Below are 16,874 nucleotides of genomic sequence, written 5' to 3'. Positions count from 1 at the left end.
CTGTGAATGAGAAGGGTGAAGTCAGAAAATGATTAGGGAGATAGGTAAGTGACTCAGAAATCCGTATGGAGAAAGAAACTGAAGATTGAGGAAGCTAGACCTGTGATTTAGAAAGTGAGAGTAAGTGATAGTCAGGATTCAACATAGTAATGAAGTAATCGGGAATAGAGCAAGACCGAAACTCAAATAGACAGAGCGGTTTATGTAATAGTGTGAGACATTTCAATGCAGTGAATTTTGTGGCAGAATTTAAAGCAGTGATTTTTATAGTCAAAAATATTATGCTAGTTTGGAAAATATATCAGGGCTTAGTTTCTGCTGATACTCACCGGTACGCAGTTCTGGGGCATTGTTTTCGTTATAAGCAAAAGTAATTTGCTATCTGCTTTTATTTCATTATTTATATATATTTTTTATACATTACAAAACACTGAGCACTAGATCCAAAATGCAAGAAAAAATAATTTCAAATAACATCAGTGGCGGTGGCCATTTTGGTGAGAGTAATATTTACTAAGCAGGCAAATATTCACTCCAAGGGTTTGCCTGTAATGTAGTACGGTCTCCTTACATTTATAGACATGCTACATTATACATGACATTAATGAAAATGAGGGTGAATCCAAAATCTTTATACACTTATTACACACATATATATTTGTGTTTAGGTGATTTTTTCCCCCTCACTTCAGTTACCTGTCACATTCTATCTATATCGTTGTGATGTCAGAGATTAACTATAATGTCCTGCATTTAATTATATTATTCTTAAATTAATAAAATACAAACAGAAACCAAACATAATTCAGTTGTTTTAGTAGTTTTCTCTCCTTGCTATTAGTTACTATTATCTCAGAATTGACAATCAGATCAATACATCACCTATTGGATGTCCTCGTTTCAAATTCTACATTGCAACATTGATTTACAATGAGCAGATAGTTGGGACATGTCAGAGACAAGGAGACAGCACAAGACACTGCAAGACATGTCACTGGAGTTGGTGAGTCATGATATAGTGATATAAGGGGTATAAGCCAGTTTTTGCAAGTATTTATCCCTCCATTTAGGTTATTTACAGAGGGCAATTCTCTGTTTACGGATGTATAACTACAGTGTCTCTCATAGGATGGGACATAGATAGGGATGCGTTCGGCAGCCCGGCATCCATAAATATACTTACACCCACACAGGGCCAAATTTAGGACTCAGGCCGCCCCTAACACATTATTGGCTGCCCCCCCCCCCCCCCCCAATTCCGGCTTCCCCCTACATCATGTCATTGCCCCCATCATTTCGGGAGCCAGTCCGGATGCCTCGAGACCACAAAAGCAGCCCCAACCTAACCCTACTACCAGCTCCTGGACCACAATTTGCTGACCATTGTCTTACCTCATCATTTGCTAAATTATATATATATATATATATATATACATACTCCTCCAAAGTAGCACGGCACTCACAGGTACTCGTCTCAAAGCGTGTTTAATCACGGTGTTAGAACATCAACATGTTTTTAGGCCTCCGCCTCATCCTCAGGACACACCAAAAATGTGTGTCCTGAGGAAGAGGCGGAGGCCTCGAAACATGTTGATGATCTAACACCGTGATTAAACATGCTTTGAGATGAGTCCCTGTGAGTGTCATGCTACTTTGGAGGAGTACATGTGTATTTGCACTGGGCACCGGGACCAGTTGTGCTGAGGAGCGGAGTGCCGACTGATTTGGAACTTGATACATATATATATATATGTATATGTAGTCACTGTGGTCCCTAGGGAGGATATAGCACACTCCCAAATGCTGAAAGAACCAGACGGCACTCTGGGGACTAATGCAAAAGGTATTAAGAATTTTAGTGAGAAATCACATAAATAAATGGCATAGCTTTGCCGACGTTTCAGCGCCGCGCAGGGCGCTTTTTTCAAGGCTGTATGCTGTGTTATTTTCAGACAGATGGGACACGCAGGCAAGGCAGCACAACACAGCGACCTGGCGTCCGTTTTGGCCGCTTATCGGTAAATCTGCTACGGCCAAGACAGCCTCCCCGTCACACCACCGTTATTCCGGCCCTGCCTGCGGGTGTTGCCGGCGGTCCTGCGCCCTCAGTGCACTTGTGCTGTGTGCCAGGCACCGCTGGCACACACCTAGTTACGGCCCTGCTCTATCTTGAAACAAGGTATCAAAGACATTTTTCTAGCTGAAATACACTGGTTTAAATAATACAATGACAAGTTAAATTTAAAGAGTTCACACCCTCATATCTGATTATTAAAAAATAAGCTGATATTAATGAGATATGTTTAAACAGAAGGCTAAATCAAAGAATCCCACTCATTTAATCCATGTGGTGCCACGGTATTAAGTCTATACATCCATGAAGCCTCTCGTTTAATGAGCATGGACATACGATCTCCACAACGAACCGGTTGTAAAATATGGTCTATTATAATGTAGTGTATTAAGTTGATGGCCTTTTAATTTAAAATGCACCGCCACAGGTTGTTCCATACGCTTCCCTTCTAATGCCGCCTTAATGGCCTAGCGGTGAAGTGCCATCCTTTCTTTGAATGTACGGGAGGTCATTCCTACGTAAAATAGTCCACATGGACAATTGATAATATACACCACAAACCTGGTGTTGCAGGATACTACATGACGTATGTCTAATTGTTTACCCGAGTGGGGATGATGAAATGTGGACCCTGAAAGCATGTCGCTGCATGTTACACAAGAGGGGCATCTATAACAGCCCGTTTTTTTCGTGGAATAATTATACAGGTTATAGTCTGTAACATCCGTGCGAACTAGCCAGTCTTGTATATTCCGATTCATTTTGTAACAAGTCATAGGTTGAAGTTTCTGCAAACACAGTAAATCTTGGTCTGTTGATATTATTGGCCATAAAGCCCTCGTAGCTTTGGGAATAACTGCGCTTGAAGTGTTATAAGTGGCGACCCAGGTGAAATTACGATTCTCAGTCATGACAGGTTTAGATTTGAACTGGTCAGCCTGCTGCAGTTGCATCACCTTTGCTTTAGTAGAACACAGATCTCTGTAACAATACCCACGTTTAGTGTCGGACTGGGGCATGTAGGGCCCACCGTTAGGGGCCCATGTTTAGGGGTGTGGCCAGTCTCCAGAGGGGGTGTGCTCAGTCACCACATTGGTTTACCTAACCATTTTGCATGGGTTGGTCCCCTAGATAAATATATACTGTAGTGCATGCAAGATAATGTACTAGATTAGTAACAGCACAATCTGGAACCTGATCCCTAGAGGAGGGAGTGGGGGCCCAGGCAGTAGGGCCCACCGGTGGTTTCCCCTGTACCCTCGTGGGCCAGTCCAACCCTGCCCACGTTCACAAAATTTAACTATCATCTTGTCCAGTTGTTCTGACATCCCTGCCGGGTTACTTGGAATCCTGGCTACCCTAAGCATTTGCGAAAAGGGTAGACCTTTTTTAAGCAGAGGAGGGTGTTGGCTACTTGCCTGCAATAGCGTGTTCCGATCTGCAGGCTTTTGAAAAATGAAGATAGTGATCTTACCCTCCGAAAGTGATATGGAGACATCCAGAAAGTCAATATTTGAGGCAACACCCTCCTCGCTTAAAAAAGGTCTACCCTTTTCGCAAATGCTTAGGGTAGCCAGGATTTATTCCTGATGACAAACTACAAAGTTTGAAACGTTGAAATGCAGGACCGTGTGTGTCTCTTAATTACAGAGAATCAGCTTGAGTGTCGCACCTTTTGCTGCTGTATCTGCTTACACCTGTGAGGACACCAGCAAAGTAATATATATATATATTTATTTATTTATTTATTTTTTCTTCTTGAGGATTCATAGGGCTCCACAGGGAGAACATCGGGGGGTTGCAGGTGGTGGATGAGAGTCTAGGCACCGAACAGTTAAGTTTTCTGGCTCCCCAGAATGCTCGGCTCCACTCCCCTATAACCCCGCCTCCATACTCAGGTAGGTAAGTTTTTTTGTTGGTGCCAGCTAGAAGCTGGGATTCACCTCTACAGGGGGCTGCTATAGCAGCCCTATGCTTTTCATTTTAAAAGTTTTTTTTTTTTTTTCTCTGAGCTTGTCAGCGGACTTCAGCGCTACAGCTCCATCACCCCCCGCTGACGCCAAAACTCCTGCAAGACCAATGCCAATGCGGGTACTTGCGGCAGGGGCCGCACACAGCATCTAGCACCGCTCACTGTGGGGACCCCAGAACTGCAGCCCGATACCCGGGATTGAAAAAGTGGCCCGGGATTGGCTTCCCTAGTTGCAATTAAACAGATCCTTCAGTTATCTGAAGATGAACCTGCGGCTGTTGCTAGGAAAACTGATGTATTTAAACGAAAGAAAATAATCAGATCAGAATTTCCACATTCTGACCATTTGATGAAAATTAGACAGGAACCTTGGAATACCCCTGGTAAAAAGTTTCCTCTGTCTAAACAACTCTCATCTCGCTATCCTATACCTTTGGAGGATAGTGTGAGGTGGGAGACTCCTCCTCCAGTGGATTTTCATATCACACGTTTGGAAAAACATATACCTTACCTATCACAACCATTTCATCATTAAAGGAACCCATAGATAGACGCATTGAAAATTGACTCAAGTCTATCTTTTCACTGACGGGTGCTGTAAATAGGCCTACAATAGCAGCCTCATGGGCAGCAAAAGCTATTGAATCTTGGTTGCAGGCAATAGAGGAGGAATTGGCTCTAGTTATATCAGAAGAGCGTAGAATATATTTGGATTGTATCAAGAAAGTGGCTTCTGATGCTGGTGTGTTTGCAGTAGTGATGAGCGGGTTCGGTTTCCGAGAAACCGAACCCCCCCGAACTTTACCCTTTTTACACGGGTCCGAGCCATACTCGGATTCTCCCGTATGGCTCGGCTAACCCGAGCGCGCCCGAACGTCATCATCCCGCTGTCGGATTCTCGCGAGATTCGGATTCTATATAAGCAGCCGCGCGTCGCCGCCATTTTCACTCGTGCATTGGAGATGATAGGGAGAGGACGTGGCTGGCGTCCTCTCCGTTTATTGTAGAAGACAGTTGATTCTTGTTTGTTTTTTATTGCTTATTTGTGGGGAGGATTGGGGAGCAGCTGTTAGGAGTACAGTGCAGAGTTTTGCTGATAAGTGACCACCAGTTTTTTTTATCCGTTCTCTGCCTGAAAAAAACGCTCCATACCATATCTGTGCTCAGTGTGCTGCATGATATATCTGTGCTGAGTGCTCACACTGCTTAATTGTGGGGACTGGGGAGCAGCTATAGCAGGAGTACAGTGCAGAGTTTTGCTGACAGTGACCACCATTATACGTTGTCTGCCTGAAAAACACTCCATATCTGTGCTCACAGTGTGCTGCTTTATTGTGGGGACTGGGGACCACCAGTATAATTAATATTATATAGGAGTAGTACAGTGCAGAGTGCACTGCTGTACCTACCTCTGTGTCGTCACTCGTCATCCATTAAGTATACTATCCATCTACATTGTATACCTGTGGTGCATTTTAGACAGTTTTGCAGTTTGCTGACAGTGTCCACCAGTATACTATATATAGCAGTACGGTAGGCCACTGCTGTGTACCTACCTCTGTGTCGTCACTCGTCATCCATTAAGTATACTATCCATCTACATTCTATACCTGTGGTGCATTTTAGACAGTTTTGCAGTTTGCTGACAGTGTCCACCAGTATACTATATATAGCAGTATGGTAGGCCACTGCTGTGTACCTACCTCTGTGTCGTCACTCGTCATCCATTAAGTATACTATCCATCTACATTGTATACCTGTGGTGTATTTTAGACTAGTTTAGCAGTTTGCTGACAGTGTCCACCAGTATACTATATATAGCAGTACGGTAGGCCACTGCTGTACCTACCTCTGTGTCGTCACTCGTCATCCATTAAGTATACTATCCATCTACATTCTATACCTGTGGTGCATTTTTTAAGACTAGTTTAGCAGTTTGCTGACAGTGTCCACCAGTATACTATATATAGCAGTACGGTAGGCCACTGCTGTACCTACCTCTGTGTCGTCACTCGTCATCCATTAAGTATACTATCCATCTACATTGTATACCTGTGGTGCATTTTTTTAGACTAGTTTAGCAGTTTGCTGACAGTGTCCACCAGTATACTATATATAGCAGTACGGTAGGCCACTGCTGTACCTACCTCTGTGTCGTTACTCGTCATCCATTAAGTATACTATCCATCTACATTGTATACCTGTGGTGCATTTTTTTAGACTAGTTTAGCAGTTTGCTGACAGTGTCTACCAGTATACTATATATAGCAGTACGGTAGGCCACTGCTGTACCTACCTCTGTGTCGTCACTCGTCATCCATTAAGTATACTATCCATCTACATTGTATACCTGTGGTGCATTTTTTTAGACTAGTTTAGCAGTTTGCTGACAGTGTCCACCAGTATACTATATATAGCAGTACGGTAGGCCACTGCTGTACCTACCTCTGTGTCGTCACTCGTCATCCATTAAGTATACTATCCATCTACATTGTATACCTGTGGTGCATTTTTTTAGACTAGTTTAGCAGTTTGCTGACAGTGTCCACCAGTATACTATATATAGCAGTACGGTAGGCCACTGCTGTACCTACCTCTGTGTCGTCACTCGTCATCCATTAAGTATACTATCCATCTACATTGTATACCTGTGGTGCATTTTTTTAGAATAGTTTAGCAGTTTGCTGACAGTGTCCACCAGTATACTATATATAGCAGTACGGTAGGCCACTGCTGTGTACCTACCTCTGTGTCGTCACTCGTCATCCATTAAGTATACTATCCATCTACATTCTATACCTGTGGTGCATTTTAGACAGTTTTGCAGTTTGCTGACAGTGTCCACCAGTATACTATATATAGCAGTACGGTAGGCCACTGCTGTGTACCTACCTCTGTGTCGTCACTCGTCATCCATTAAGTATACTATCCATCTACATTCTATACCTGTGGTGCATTTTAGTTTTGCGCAGTAAATATAGTAGTAGGCCATTGCTATTGATACTGGCATATAATTCCACACATTAAAAAATGGAGAACAAAAATGTGGAGGTTAAAATAGGGAAAGATCAAGATCCACCTCGTGCTGAAGCTGCTGCCACTAGTCATGGCCGAGACGATGAAATGCCATCAACGTCGTCTGCCAAGGCCGATGTCCAATGTCATAGTAGAGAGCATGTAAAATCCAAAACACAAAAGTTCAGTAAAATGACCCAAAAATCAAAATTAAAAGCATCTGAGGAGAAGCGTAAACTTGCCAATATGCCATTTACGACACGGAGTGGCAAGGAACGGCTGAGGCCCTGGCCTATGTTCATGGCTAGTGGTTCAGCTTCAAATGAGGATGGAAGCACTCATCCTCTCGCTAGAAAAAAGAAAAGACTTAAGCTGGCAAAAGCACAGCAAAGAACTGTGCGTTCTTCAAAATCACAAATCCCCAAGTAGAGTCCAATTGTGTCGGTTGCGATGCCTGACCTTCCCAACACTGGACGGGAAGAGCTTGCGCCTTCCACCATTTGCACGCCCCCTGCAAGTGCTGGAAGGAGCACCCACAGTCCAGTTCCTGATAGTCAAATTGAAGATGTCACTGTTGAAGTACACCAGGATGAGGATATGGGTGTTGCTGGCGCTGGGGAGGAAATTGACAAGGAGGATTCTGATGGTGAGGTGGTTTGTTTAAGTCAGGCACCCGGGGAGACACCTGTTGTCCGTGGGAGGAATTTGGCCATTGACATGCCTGGTCCAACTACAAAAAAAATCAGCTCTTCGGTGTGGAATTATTTCAACACAAATGCGGACAACAGGTGTCAAGCCGTGTGTTGCCTTTGTCAAGCTGTAATAAGTAGGGGTAAGGACGTTAACCACCTCGGAACATCCTCCCTTATACGTCACCTGCAGCGCATTCATCATAAGTCAGTGACAAGTTCAAAAACTTTGGGTGACAGCGGAAGCAGTCCACTGACCACTAAATCCCTTCCTCTTGTAACCAAGCTCCTGCAAACCACACCACCAACTCCCTCAGTGTCAATTTCCTCCTTACCCAGGAAAGCCAATAGTCCTGCATGCCATGTCACTGTCAAGTCTGACGAGTCCTCTCCTGCCTGGGATTCCTTCGATGCATCCTTGAGTGTAACGCCTACTGCTGCTGGCGCTGCTGTTGTTGCTGCTGGGAGTCGATCGTCATCCAAGAGGGGAAGTCGGAAGACCACTTGTACTACTTCCAGTAAGCAATTGACTGTCCAACAGTCCTTTGCGAGGAAGATGAAATATCACAGCAGTCATCCTGCTGCAAAGCGGATAACTGAGGCCTTGGCAGCCTGGGCGGTGAGAAACGTGGTTCCGGTATCCATCGTTAATTCAGAGCCAACTAGAGACTTGATTGAGGTACTGTGTCCCCGGTACCAAATACCATCTAGGTTCCATTTCTCTAGGCAGGCGATACCGAAAATGTACACAGACCTCAGAAAAAGACTCACCAGTGTCCTAAAAAATGCAGTTGTACCCAATGTCCACTTAACCACGGACATGTGGACAAGTGGAGCAGGGCAGACTCAGGACTATATGACTGTGACAGCCCACTGGGTAGATGTATTGCCTCCCGCAGCATGAACAGCAGCGGCGGCACCAGTAGCAGCATCTCGCAAACGCCAACTCGTTCCTAGGCAGGCTACGCTTTGTATCACCGCTTTCCAGAATAGGCACACAGCTGAAAACCTCTTACAGCAACTGAGGAAGATCATCGCAGAATGGCTTACCCCAATTGGACTCTCCTGGGGATTTGTGACATCGGACAACGCCAGCAATATTGTGCGTGCATTACATCTGGGCAAATTCCATCACGTCCCATGTTTTGCACATACCTTGAATTTGGTGGTGCAGAATTATTTAAAAACGACAGGGGCGTGCAAGAGATGCTGTCGGTGGCCCGAAGAATTGCGGGCCACTTTCGGCATTTAGGCACCGCATACAGAAGACTGGAGCACCACCAAACATTCCTGAACCTGCCCTGCCATCATCTGAAGCAAGAGGTGGTAACGAGGTGGAATTCAACCCTCTATATGCTTCGGAGGATGGAGGAGCAGCAAAAGGCCATTCAAGCCTATACATCTGGCCACGATATAGGCAAAGGAGGTGGAATGCACCTGACTCAAGCGCAGTGGAGAATGATTTCAACGTTGTGCAAGGTTCTGCAACCCTTTGAACTTGCCACACGTGAAGTCAGTTCAGACACTGCCAGCCTGAGTCAGGTCATTCCCCTCATCAGGCTTTTGCAGAAGAAGCTGGAGACATTGAAGGAGGAGCTAAAACAGAGCGATTCCGCTAGGCATGTGGGACTTGTGGATGGAGCCCTTAATTCGCTTAACCAGGATTCATGGGTGGTTAATCTGTTGAAATCAGAGCACTACATTTTGGCCACCGTGCTCGATCCTAGATTTAAAACCTACGTTGTATCTCTCTTTCCGGCAGACACAAGTCTGCAGAGGTTCAAAGACCTGCTGGTGAGAAAATTGTCAAGTCAAGCGGAACGTGACCCGTCACCATCTCCTCCTTCACATTCTCCCGCAACTGGGGGTGCGAGGAAAAGGCTAAGAATTCCGAGCCCACCCGCTGGCGGTGATGCAGGGCAGTCTGGAGCGAGTGCTGACATCTGGTCCGGACTGAAGGACCTGGCAACGATTACTGACATGTCGTCTACTGTCACTGCATATGATTCTCTCACCATTGAAAGAATGGTGGAGGATTATATGAGTGACCGCCTCCAAGTAGGCACGCCAGACAGTCCGTACGTATACTGGCAGGAAAAAGAGGCAATTTGGAGGCCCTTGCAGAAACTGGCTTTATTCTACCTAAGTTGCCCTCCCTCCAGTGTGTACTCCGAAAGAGTGTTTAGTGCAGCCGCTCACCTTGTCAGCAATCGGCATACGAGGTTACTTCCAGAAAATGTGGAGAAGATGATGTTCATTAAAATTAATTATAATCAATTCCTCCGTGGAGACATTCACCAGCAGCAATTGCCTCCAGAAAGTACACGGGGACCTGAGATGGTGGATTCCAGTGGGGACGAATTAATAATCTGTGAGGAGGGGGATGTACACAGTGAAAGGGGTGAGGAATCGGAGGATGATGATGAGGTGGACATCTTGCCTCTGTAGAGCCAGTTTGTGCAAGGAGAGATTGATTGCTTCTTTTTTGGTGGGAGCCCAAACCAACCAGTCATTTCAGTCACAGTCGTGTGGCAGACCCTGTCACTGAAATGATGGGTTCGTTAAAGTGTGCATGTCCTGTTTATACAACATAAGGGTGGGTGGGAGGGCCCAAGGACAATTCCATCTTGCACCTCTTTTTTCTTTCATTTTTCTTTGCATCATGTGCTGTTTGGGGACAATTTTTTTGAAGGGCCATCCTGCCTGACACTGCAGTGCCACTCCTAGATGGGCCAGGTGTTTGTGTCGGCCACTTGTGTCGCTTAGCTTAGTCACACAGCCACCCTCTTTTTTTCTTTGCATCATGTGCTGTTTGGGGACAATTTTTTGGAAGGGCCATCCTGTCTTGATTGACACTGCAGTGCCACTCCTAGATGGGCCAGGTGTTTGTGTCGGCCACTTGTGTCGCTGAGCTTAGTCACACAGCCACCCTCTTTTTTTCTTTGCATCATGTGCTGTTTGGGGACAATTTTTTGGAAGGGCCATCCTGTCTTGATTGACACTGCAGTGCCACTCCTAGATGGGCCAGGTGTTTGTGTCGGCCACTTGTGTCGCTGAGCTTAGTCACACAGCCACCCTCTTTTTTTCTTTGCATCATGTGCTGTTTGGGGACAATGTTTTGGAAGGGCAATCCTGTCTTGATTGACACTGCAGTGCCACTCCTAGATGGGCCAGGTGTTTGTGTCGGCCACTTGTGTCGCTTAGCTTAGTCACACAGAGACCTTGGTGCGCCTCTTTTTTTCTTTGCATCATGTGCTGTTTGGGGACAATTTTTTGGAAGGGCCATCCTGTCTTGATTGACACTGCAGTGCCACTCCTAGATGGGCCAGGTGTTTGTGTCGGCCACTTGTGTCGCTTAGCTTAGTCACACAGCGACCTTGGTGCGCCTCTTTTTTTCTTTGCATCATGTGCTGTTTGGGGACAATTTTTTTGAAGGGCCATCCTGCCTGACACTGCAGTGCCACTCCTAGATGGGCCAGGTGTTTGTGTCGGCCACTTGTGTCACTTAGCTTAGTCACACAGCCACCTTGGTGCGCCTCTTTTTTTCTTTGCATCATGTGCTGTTTGGGGACTATTTTTTTGAAGGGCCATCCTGCCTGACACTGCAGTGCCACTCCTAGATGGGCCAGGTGTTTGTGTCGGCCGCTTGTGTCGCTGAGCTTAGTCACACAGCCACCCTCTTTTTTTCTTTGCATCATGTGCTGTTTGGGGACAATTTTTTGGAAGGGCCATCCTGTCTTGATTGACACTGCAGTGCCACTCCTAGATGGGCCAGGTGTTTGTGTCGGCCACCTGTGTCGCTTAGCTTAGTCACACAGCCACCCTCTTTTTTTTTACTTTGCATCATGTGCTGTTTGGGGACAATTTTTTGGAAGGGCCATCCTGTCTTGATTGACACTGCAGTGCCACTCCTAGATGGGCCAGGTGTTTGTGTCGGCCACTTGTGTCGCTGAGCTTAGTCACACAGCCACCCTCTTTATTTCTTTGCATCATGTGCTGTTTGGGGACAATGTTTTGGAAGGGCCATCCTGTCTTGATTGACACTGCAGTGCCACTCCTAGATGGGCCAGGTGTTTGTGTCGGCCACTTGTGTCGCTTAGCTTAGTCACACAGCGACCTTGGTGCGCCTCTTTTTTTCTTTGCATCATGTGCTGTTTGGGGACAATTTTTTAAAAGGGCCATCCTGTCTTGATTGACACTGCAGTGCCACTCCTAGATGGGCCAGGTGTTTGTGTCGGCCACTTGTGTCGCTTAGCTTAGTCACACAGCGACCTTGGTGCGCCTCTTTTTTTCTTTGCATCATGTGCTGTTTGGGGACAATTTTTTTGAAGGGCCATCCTGCCTGACACTGCAGTGCCACTCCTAGATGGGCCAGGTGTTTGTGTCGGCCACTTGTGTCGCTTAGCTTAGTCACACAGCCACCTTGGTGCGCCTCTTTTTTTCTTTGCATCATGTGCTGTTTGGGGACTATTTTTTTTAAGGGCCATCCTGCCTGACACTGCAGTGCCACTCCTAGATGGGCCAGGTGTTTGTGTCGGCCACTTGTGTCGCTGAGCTTAGTCACACAGCCACCCTCTTTTTTTCTTTGCATCATGTGCTGTTTGGGGACAATTTTTTGGAAGGGCCATTCTGTCTTGATTGACACTGCAGTGCCACTCCTAGATGGGCCAGGTGTTTGTGTCGGCCACTTGTGTCGCTTAGCTTAGTCACACAGCGACCTTGGTGCGCCTCTTTTTTTCTTTGCATCATGTGCTGTTTGGGGACAATTTTTTGGAAGGGCCATCCTGTCTTGATTGACACTGCAGTGCCACTCCTAGATGGGCCAGGTGTTTGTGTCGGCCACTTGTGTCGCTTAGCTTAGTCACACAGCGACCTTGGTGCGCCTCTTTTTTTCTTTGCATCATGTGCTGTTTGGGGACTATTTTTTTGAAGGGCCATCCTGCCTGACACTGCAGTGCCACTCCTAGACGGGCCAGGTGTTTGTGTCGGCCACTTGTGTCGCTTAGCTTAGCCATCCAGCGACCTCGGTGCAAATTTTAGTACTAAAAATAATATCGTGAGGTGTGAGGTGTTCAGAATAGACTGGAAATGAGTGGAAATTATGGTTATTGAGGTTAATAATACTATGGGATCAAAATGACCCCCAAATTCTATGATTTAAGCTGTTTTTTAGGGTTTTTTGAAAAAAACACCTGAATACAAAACACACCCGAATCCGACAAAAAATTTTCGGTGAGGTTTTGCCAAAAAGCGTCCGAATCCAAAACACTGCCGCGGAACCGAACCCAAAACCAAAACACAAAACGCGAAAAATTTCCGGTGCACATCACTAGTTTGCAGTAAAAGCATCGGCAACATCAGTGCTTGCAAGACGCATTATTTGGTTACGCTTTTGGAAACCGGATTTAGAATCCAAGAAAACTCTGGAAGTACTACCATTTACGGGAGATGTTCTGTTTGGAGAAGAACTAAACAAAATAGTGGCATCCTTAGCGGCTGCCAAAACAGCTTTTCTCCCTTCAGCTTCTACACAAATGTTTGTACCTTTCGCCCACAAGGAAAAGTGAAAAGGACAAGTGTTTCCTAGGCAATCAAATGCCTCAAAGTCTACTAAACAAAGACTAAGCAGACATGGGCAGCAAGACAACCCCCAAAACCTGATAAACCCACAGCCTGATGGCACGGGCCTCCCCCTGGGGGACCTCAGGGTGGGAGGCCGACTTCTTCATTTCGCACAAGTCTGGCTCAAGACCACTCCAGATGCATGGGTACAAGAGGTAGTCTCTCATGGGTATGCTATCTCTTTCAAAGGACGTCCCCCTCCGCAGTATTTTCGCACAAGCCTTCCATTAGACAAAGAAAAGTCTTGGATACTACAAAAAGTGGTTCAATCACTCCTCCAATCAGGAGTAATGGTGCCAATTCCTTAAGCTCAAAAAGGAAGGTGCTATTATTCATCCCTGTTCCATGTACCAAATCCAAATGGGACATACAGACCTATACAGTTTCCATTGGAGCCAGGGGATTTCATGGTGTCAGTGGACATACAAGATGCATATCTGCATATACCTATTGCACTGTGACATCAACAATACCTGAGGTTTGCTATCCTAAACCAACACTATCAGTTCCAGGCGCTGCCGTTTGGTCTGGCTACAGCAGCCAGAATATTTACAAAAGTCATGGCAGTCATGGCAGCACACCTGTGTCATCAGGGAATCAAGATACTGCCTTATCTGGACGACATACTGCTCCTGGCCAGTTCACAGGAGGTATTGCACAGCAAATTACAAACAATGATAGCCTTCCTACAAAGTCACGGTTGGCTTGTCAACTGGATAAAGTCCTCACTCATACCGACCCAAAGGATGGTACATCTGGGAGCCCTGCTAGACTCCCAAAATCAACGATTGTTTCTACCAATAAACAAAACATTGAAACTAAGGGACAAAATATAGTGGTTCCTTCACCATCCTCAGGTGTCAATTGACTCGGCCATGCAAGCCACCAGGGTCCAATACATCCTTAATTGAGGCAATGCCCTTTTGTTGCCAATGAGGGAACTTCATTTTGTCTAGAGCCGCTGGAAAACATGGATTGCCACAAAAGGGTATAAATTTGGAGTGAGCTGGGTTCCTCTTAAGCGATTTGTTCACAGACCACCACGCCAAGTAGACATCCCAAAAAAGAGGGTTGGCACAAGCAGAGGGGGGAAGAGTAGCTTTAGGGGTATGAAGTAAAGCCTGCAGATCATATGAAGCGCAAAGTGTTTGTTCTAGGAGGTAGTTAGAGTAGGTAGAGCGGGAAAGCAACCAATCAAACACATATCGGAATGCTACTGCTTTGGTAAAAGCGGATATATCTGGCACGGCCAGACCACCCGCACATTTACGTAACCTGAGCTTAGCTAAAGCTATACGAGGTCTCTAACCGGACCATAAAATTTTAGTAAAAAGTTTATCACAGTGGCGAAGATCCGGCCGTGTCAGTGCATATGGTAGCATCTGGATAAGGTAGGAAAGTTTAGGAAAAATTGTGCTTTTCAGCACCGCAACCCTCCCCATGAGGGATAAAGGTAGAGATGTCCAGGATTCTAATTGTGTAGCAATTTTGTGTAGTACGGGAGTAAAATTAAGAGCATAGATATCAAATAGAAAAGGTGTAATATAGACTCCCAAATATTTCAGTTTAGAAGTATTGTGTTTAAATAGAGATAGGATAGAAGAAGAGGGAGAAGAAGACAATAGAGTGGCTGCAGCAGAGGTCAGTGGGAGGAGCTCAGACTTGTCATGATTAATCTTAAACCCTGAAAAGAGGCCAAACAAATTAATGGAGTGAAGAATGGCTGGAATAGAAGTGAGGGGGTCAGAAATAAAAATCAACATATCATCCGCAAATAGCACAACCTTGAGGGAATGTTGGGCAATATGGAAACCATGGAATTTGCGAAGGGTAATCGCTAAAGGTTCAGTTGCTAATGCAAATAAAAGTGGGGAGAGGGGGCAACCTTGTCTGGTGCCCCTGCCTAAAGGTATAGGAGCCGACAGGTAACCATTACAAATTATTCTAGAATATAAGTCGTTATATAGTATACGTAGAAGGGAGAGTAATTGGTCAGGGAAGCCAAAGTTATTAAGGGTGTTAAATAAATGATCCCAGGAAACTAGATCGTATGCTATCTCAGCATCAAGCAACAATAAATAGGAAGCGTTAGAATCTGAAGTGGAATGCAGCCAGTGGGAAGTTGCAACAACCTTGCGGATGTTCGCCAAGGAATGCCTGCCAACTATGAAGCCCGTCTGGTCCGAATAAATAACCCCAGGAAGCAGGTATTTTATCCTGTCCACTATAAGCTTCGTGAACAGTTTATAGTCCATGTTGAGTAGAGATATAGGTCTATACGAGCCGGGTAGGTGGGGGTTCCTGTCTGGTTTAGTCAACAAGCGAATAATAGCAACTGTAAAATATTTGGGCATGGAAGGAGCAGTAAGTAGGGCATTAAAAACCGAAACCAGATGATCTATGAGCTTTGGTGATAGTATTTTGTAATACTCCCCAGAGAATCCATTCAGACTTCACAGGTTTAAGATGTTTCATAGCAGCCTCAATGTCCTGGGATGTGAACGGGGAACAGAGGGATGACCGTGACTCCGCCGGAATAGAGTGGGGTAGTAATAGATTCCCAAAAGGAACATTCACCAGAGACATCTCTGGGTGGTTGGGTATAAATATCGCTATAAAATTCTTGCAACAAAGAGGCAATATCTTTGCCAGTGGAAGCATATGTGCCATCAGGTCGCTGAAAGGAGTGTATAAGAGATGGGGGAGTAGAAGACTTCACTAAATTGGATAGTAAGCGACCGGTTTTATTACCAAATCTGTAAAACCTGTGGTCATTGTAAAATGTGTGCCTATCACCTAAAGAGGAAAGAAGACCATCAAATTTGTGTTTCGTCAAAAGGAAGTTATATTTGGTACAGGTAGTTGGGGTGGTTTTATAAGCTTGGTACGCTGCTGTCAATTGAGATTGCAGCAGTTTGTATGAGGAAGTACGGTCCATCTTTACCTGGGAGATATATTGGATTATACGCCCCCTAATTACAGCCTTAGAGGTCTGCCAAAATAAAATAGGGTCAGATTCTAGTATGTAAAGATTATCAAGTCTAAACTCCTCCCAGAATAAATCAAGTTTATTGCAAAATTCTAAAGAAGAGGCAAAATAAGAAGGAAAGCGCCATAGTTTATAAGAACCTACAGTACGTCTAATGAAGACGAGAAGGATACCCAGATAAGGGAGTGGTCTGAGAGGAACATTGGCTCAATATGTGCATCAAGTATATTAGAAAATATGGAGTCTGACAAGAGAATGTAGTCTTTTCGGGAGAGTGAACCATGAGCGGCAGATAGACATGTGAAGTCCCGCTCAACGGAGTGTAGGGCCCTCCATGCGTCAGTTAGTAATAACTGGTCTTCTAGTTGTAATAGAATTGGAGTCCATATATGGGGAGGAAACAAAATTAAAATCACCCCCCAAAACTAAACGGTTAGACATAAATGGGGCCAGTTTATTCAAAATCATGCAAAAGAATTGGGTGGAATAGTAATTAGGGGCATATATATTACA

General features: G+C 45.2%; 1 protein-coding gene across 3 annotated transcripts in view; it reads left to right on the top strand.

The window, feature by feature from the left end:
* LOC134970033 (uncharacterized) overlaps positions 1-16,874 on the top strand; it is a 55,199-nt gene that overhangs the window by 5,457 nt on the left and 32,868 nt on the right. Inside the window, exon 2 of one of the 3 annotated variants that reach the window (XM_063946147.1) lies at positions 842-1,003. The exons of the other annotated variants lie outside the window; for them this stretch is intronic. Coding sequence (XP_063802217.1) covers positions 950-1,003 — 54 coding nt within the window. The 5' untranslated portion in view covers positions 842-949. The remainder of the gene's footprint in view (positions 1-841; positions 1,004-16,874) is intronic. 3 annotated transcript variants of the gene reach the window in all.

Source organism: Pseudophryne corroboree, chromosome 11 (assembly GCF_028390025.1).
Source record: "Pseudophryne corroboree isolate aPseCor3 chromosome 11, aPseCor3.hap2, whole genome shotgun sequence".
NCBI lineage: Eukaryota > Metazoa > Chordata > Amphibia > Anura > Myobatrachidae > Pseudophryne > Pseudophryne corroboree.
This window is presented reverse-complemented; position numbering and strand designations above follow the sequence as displayed.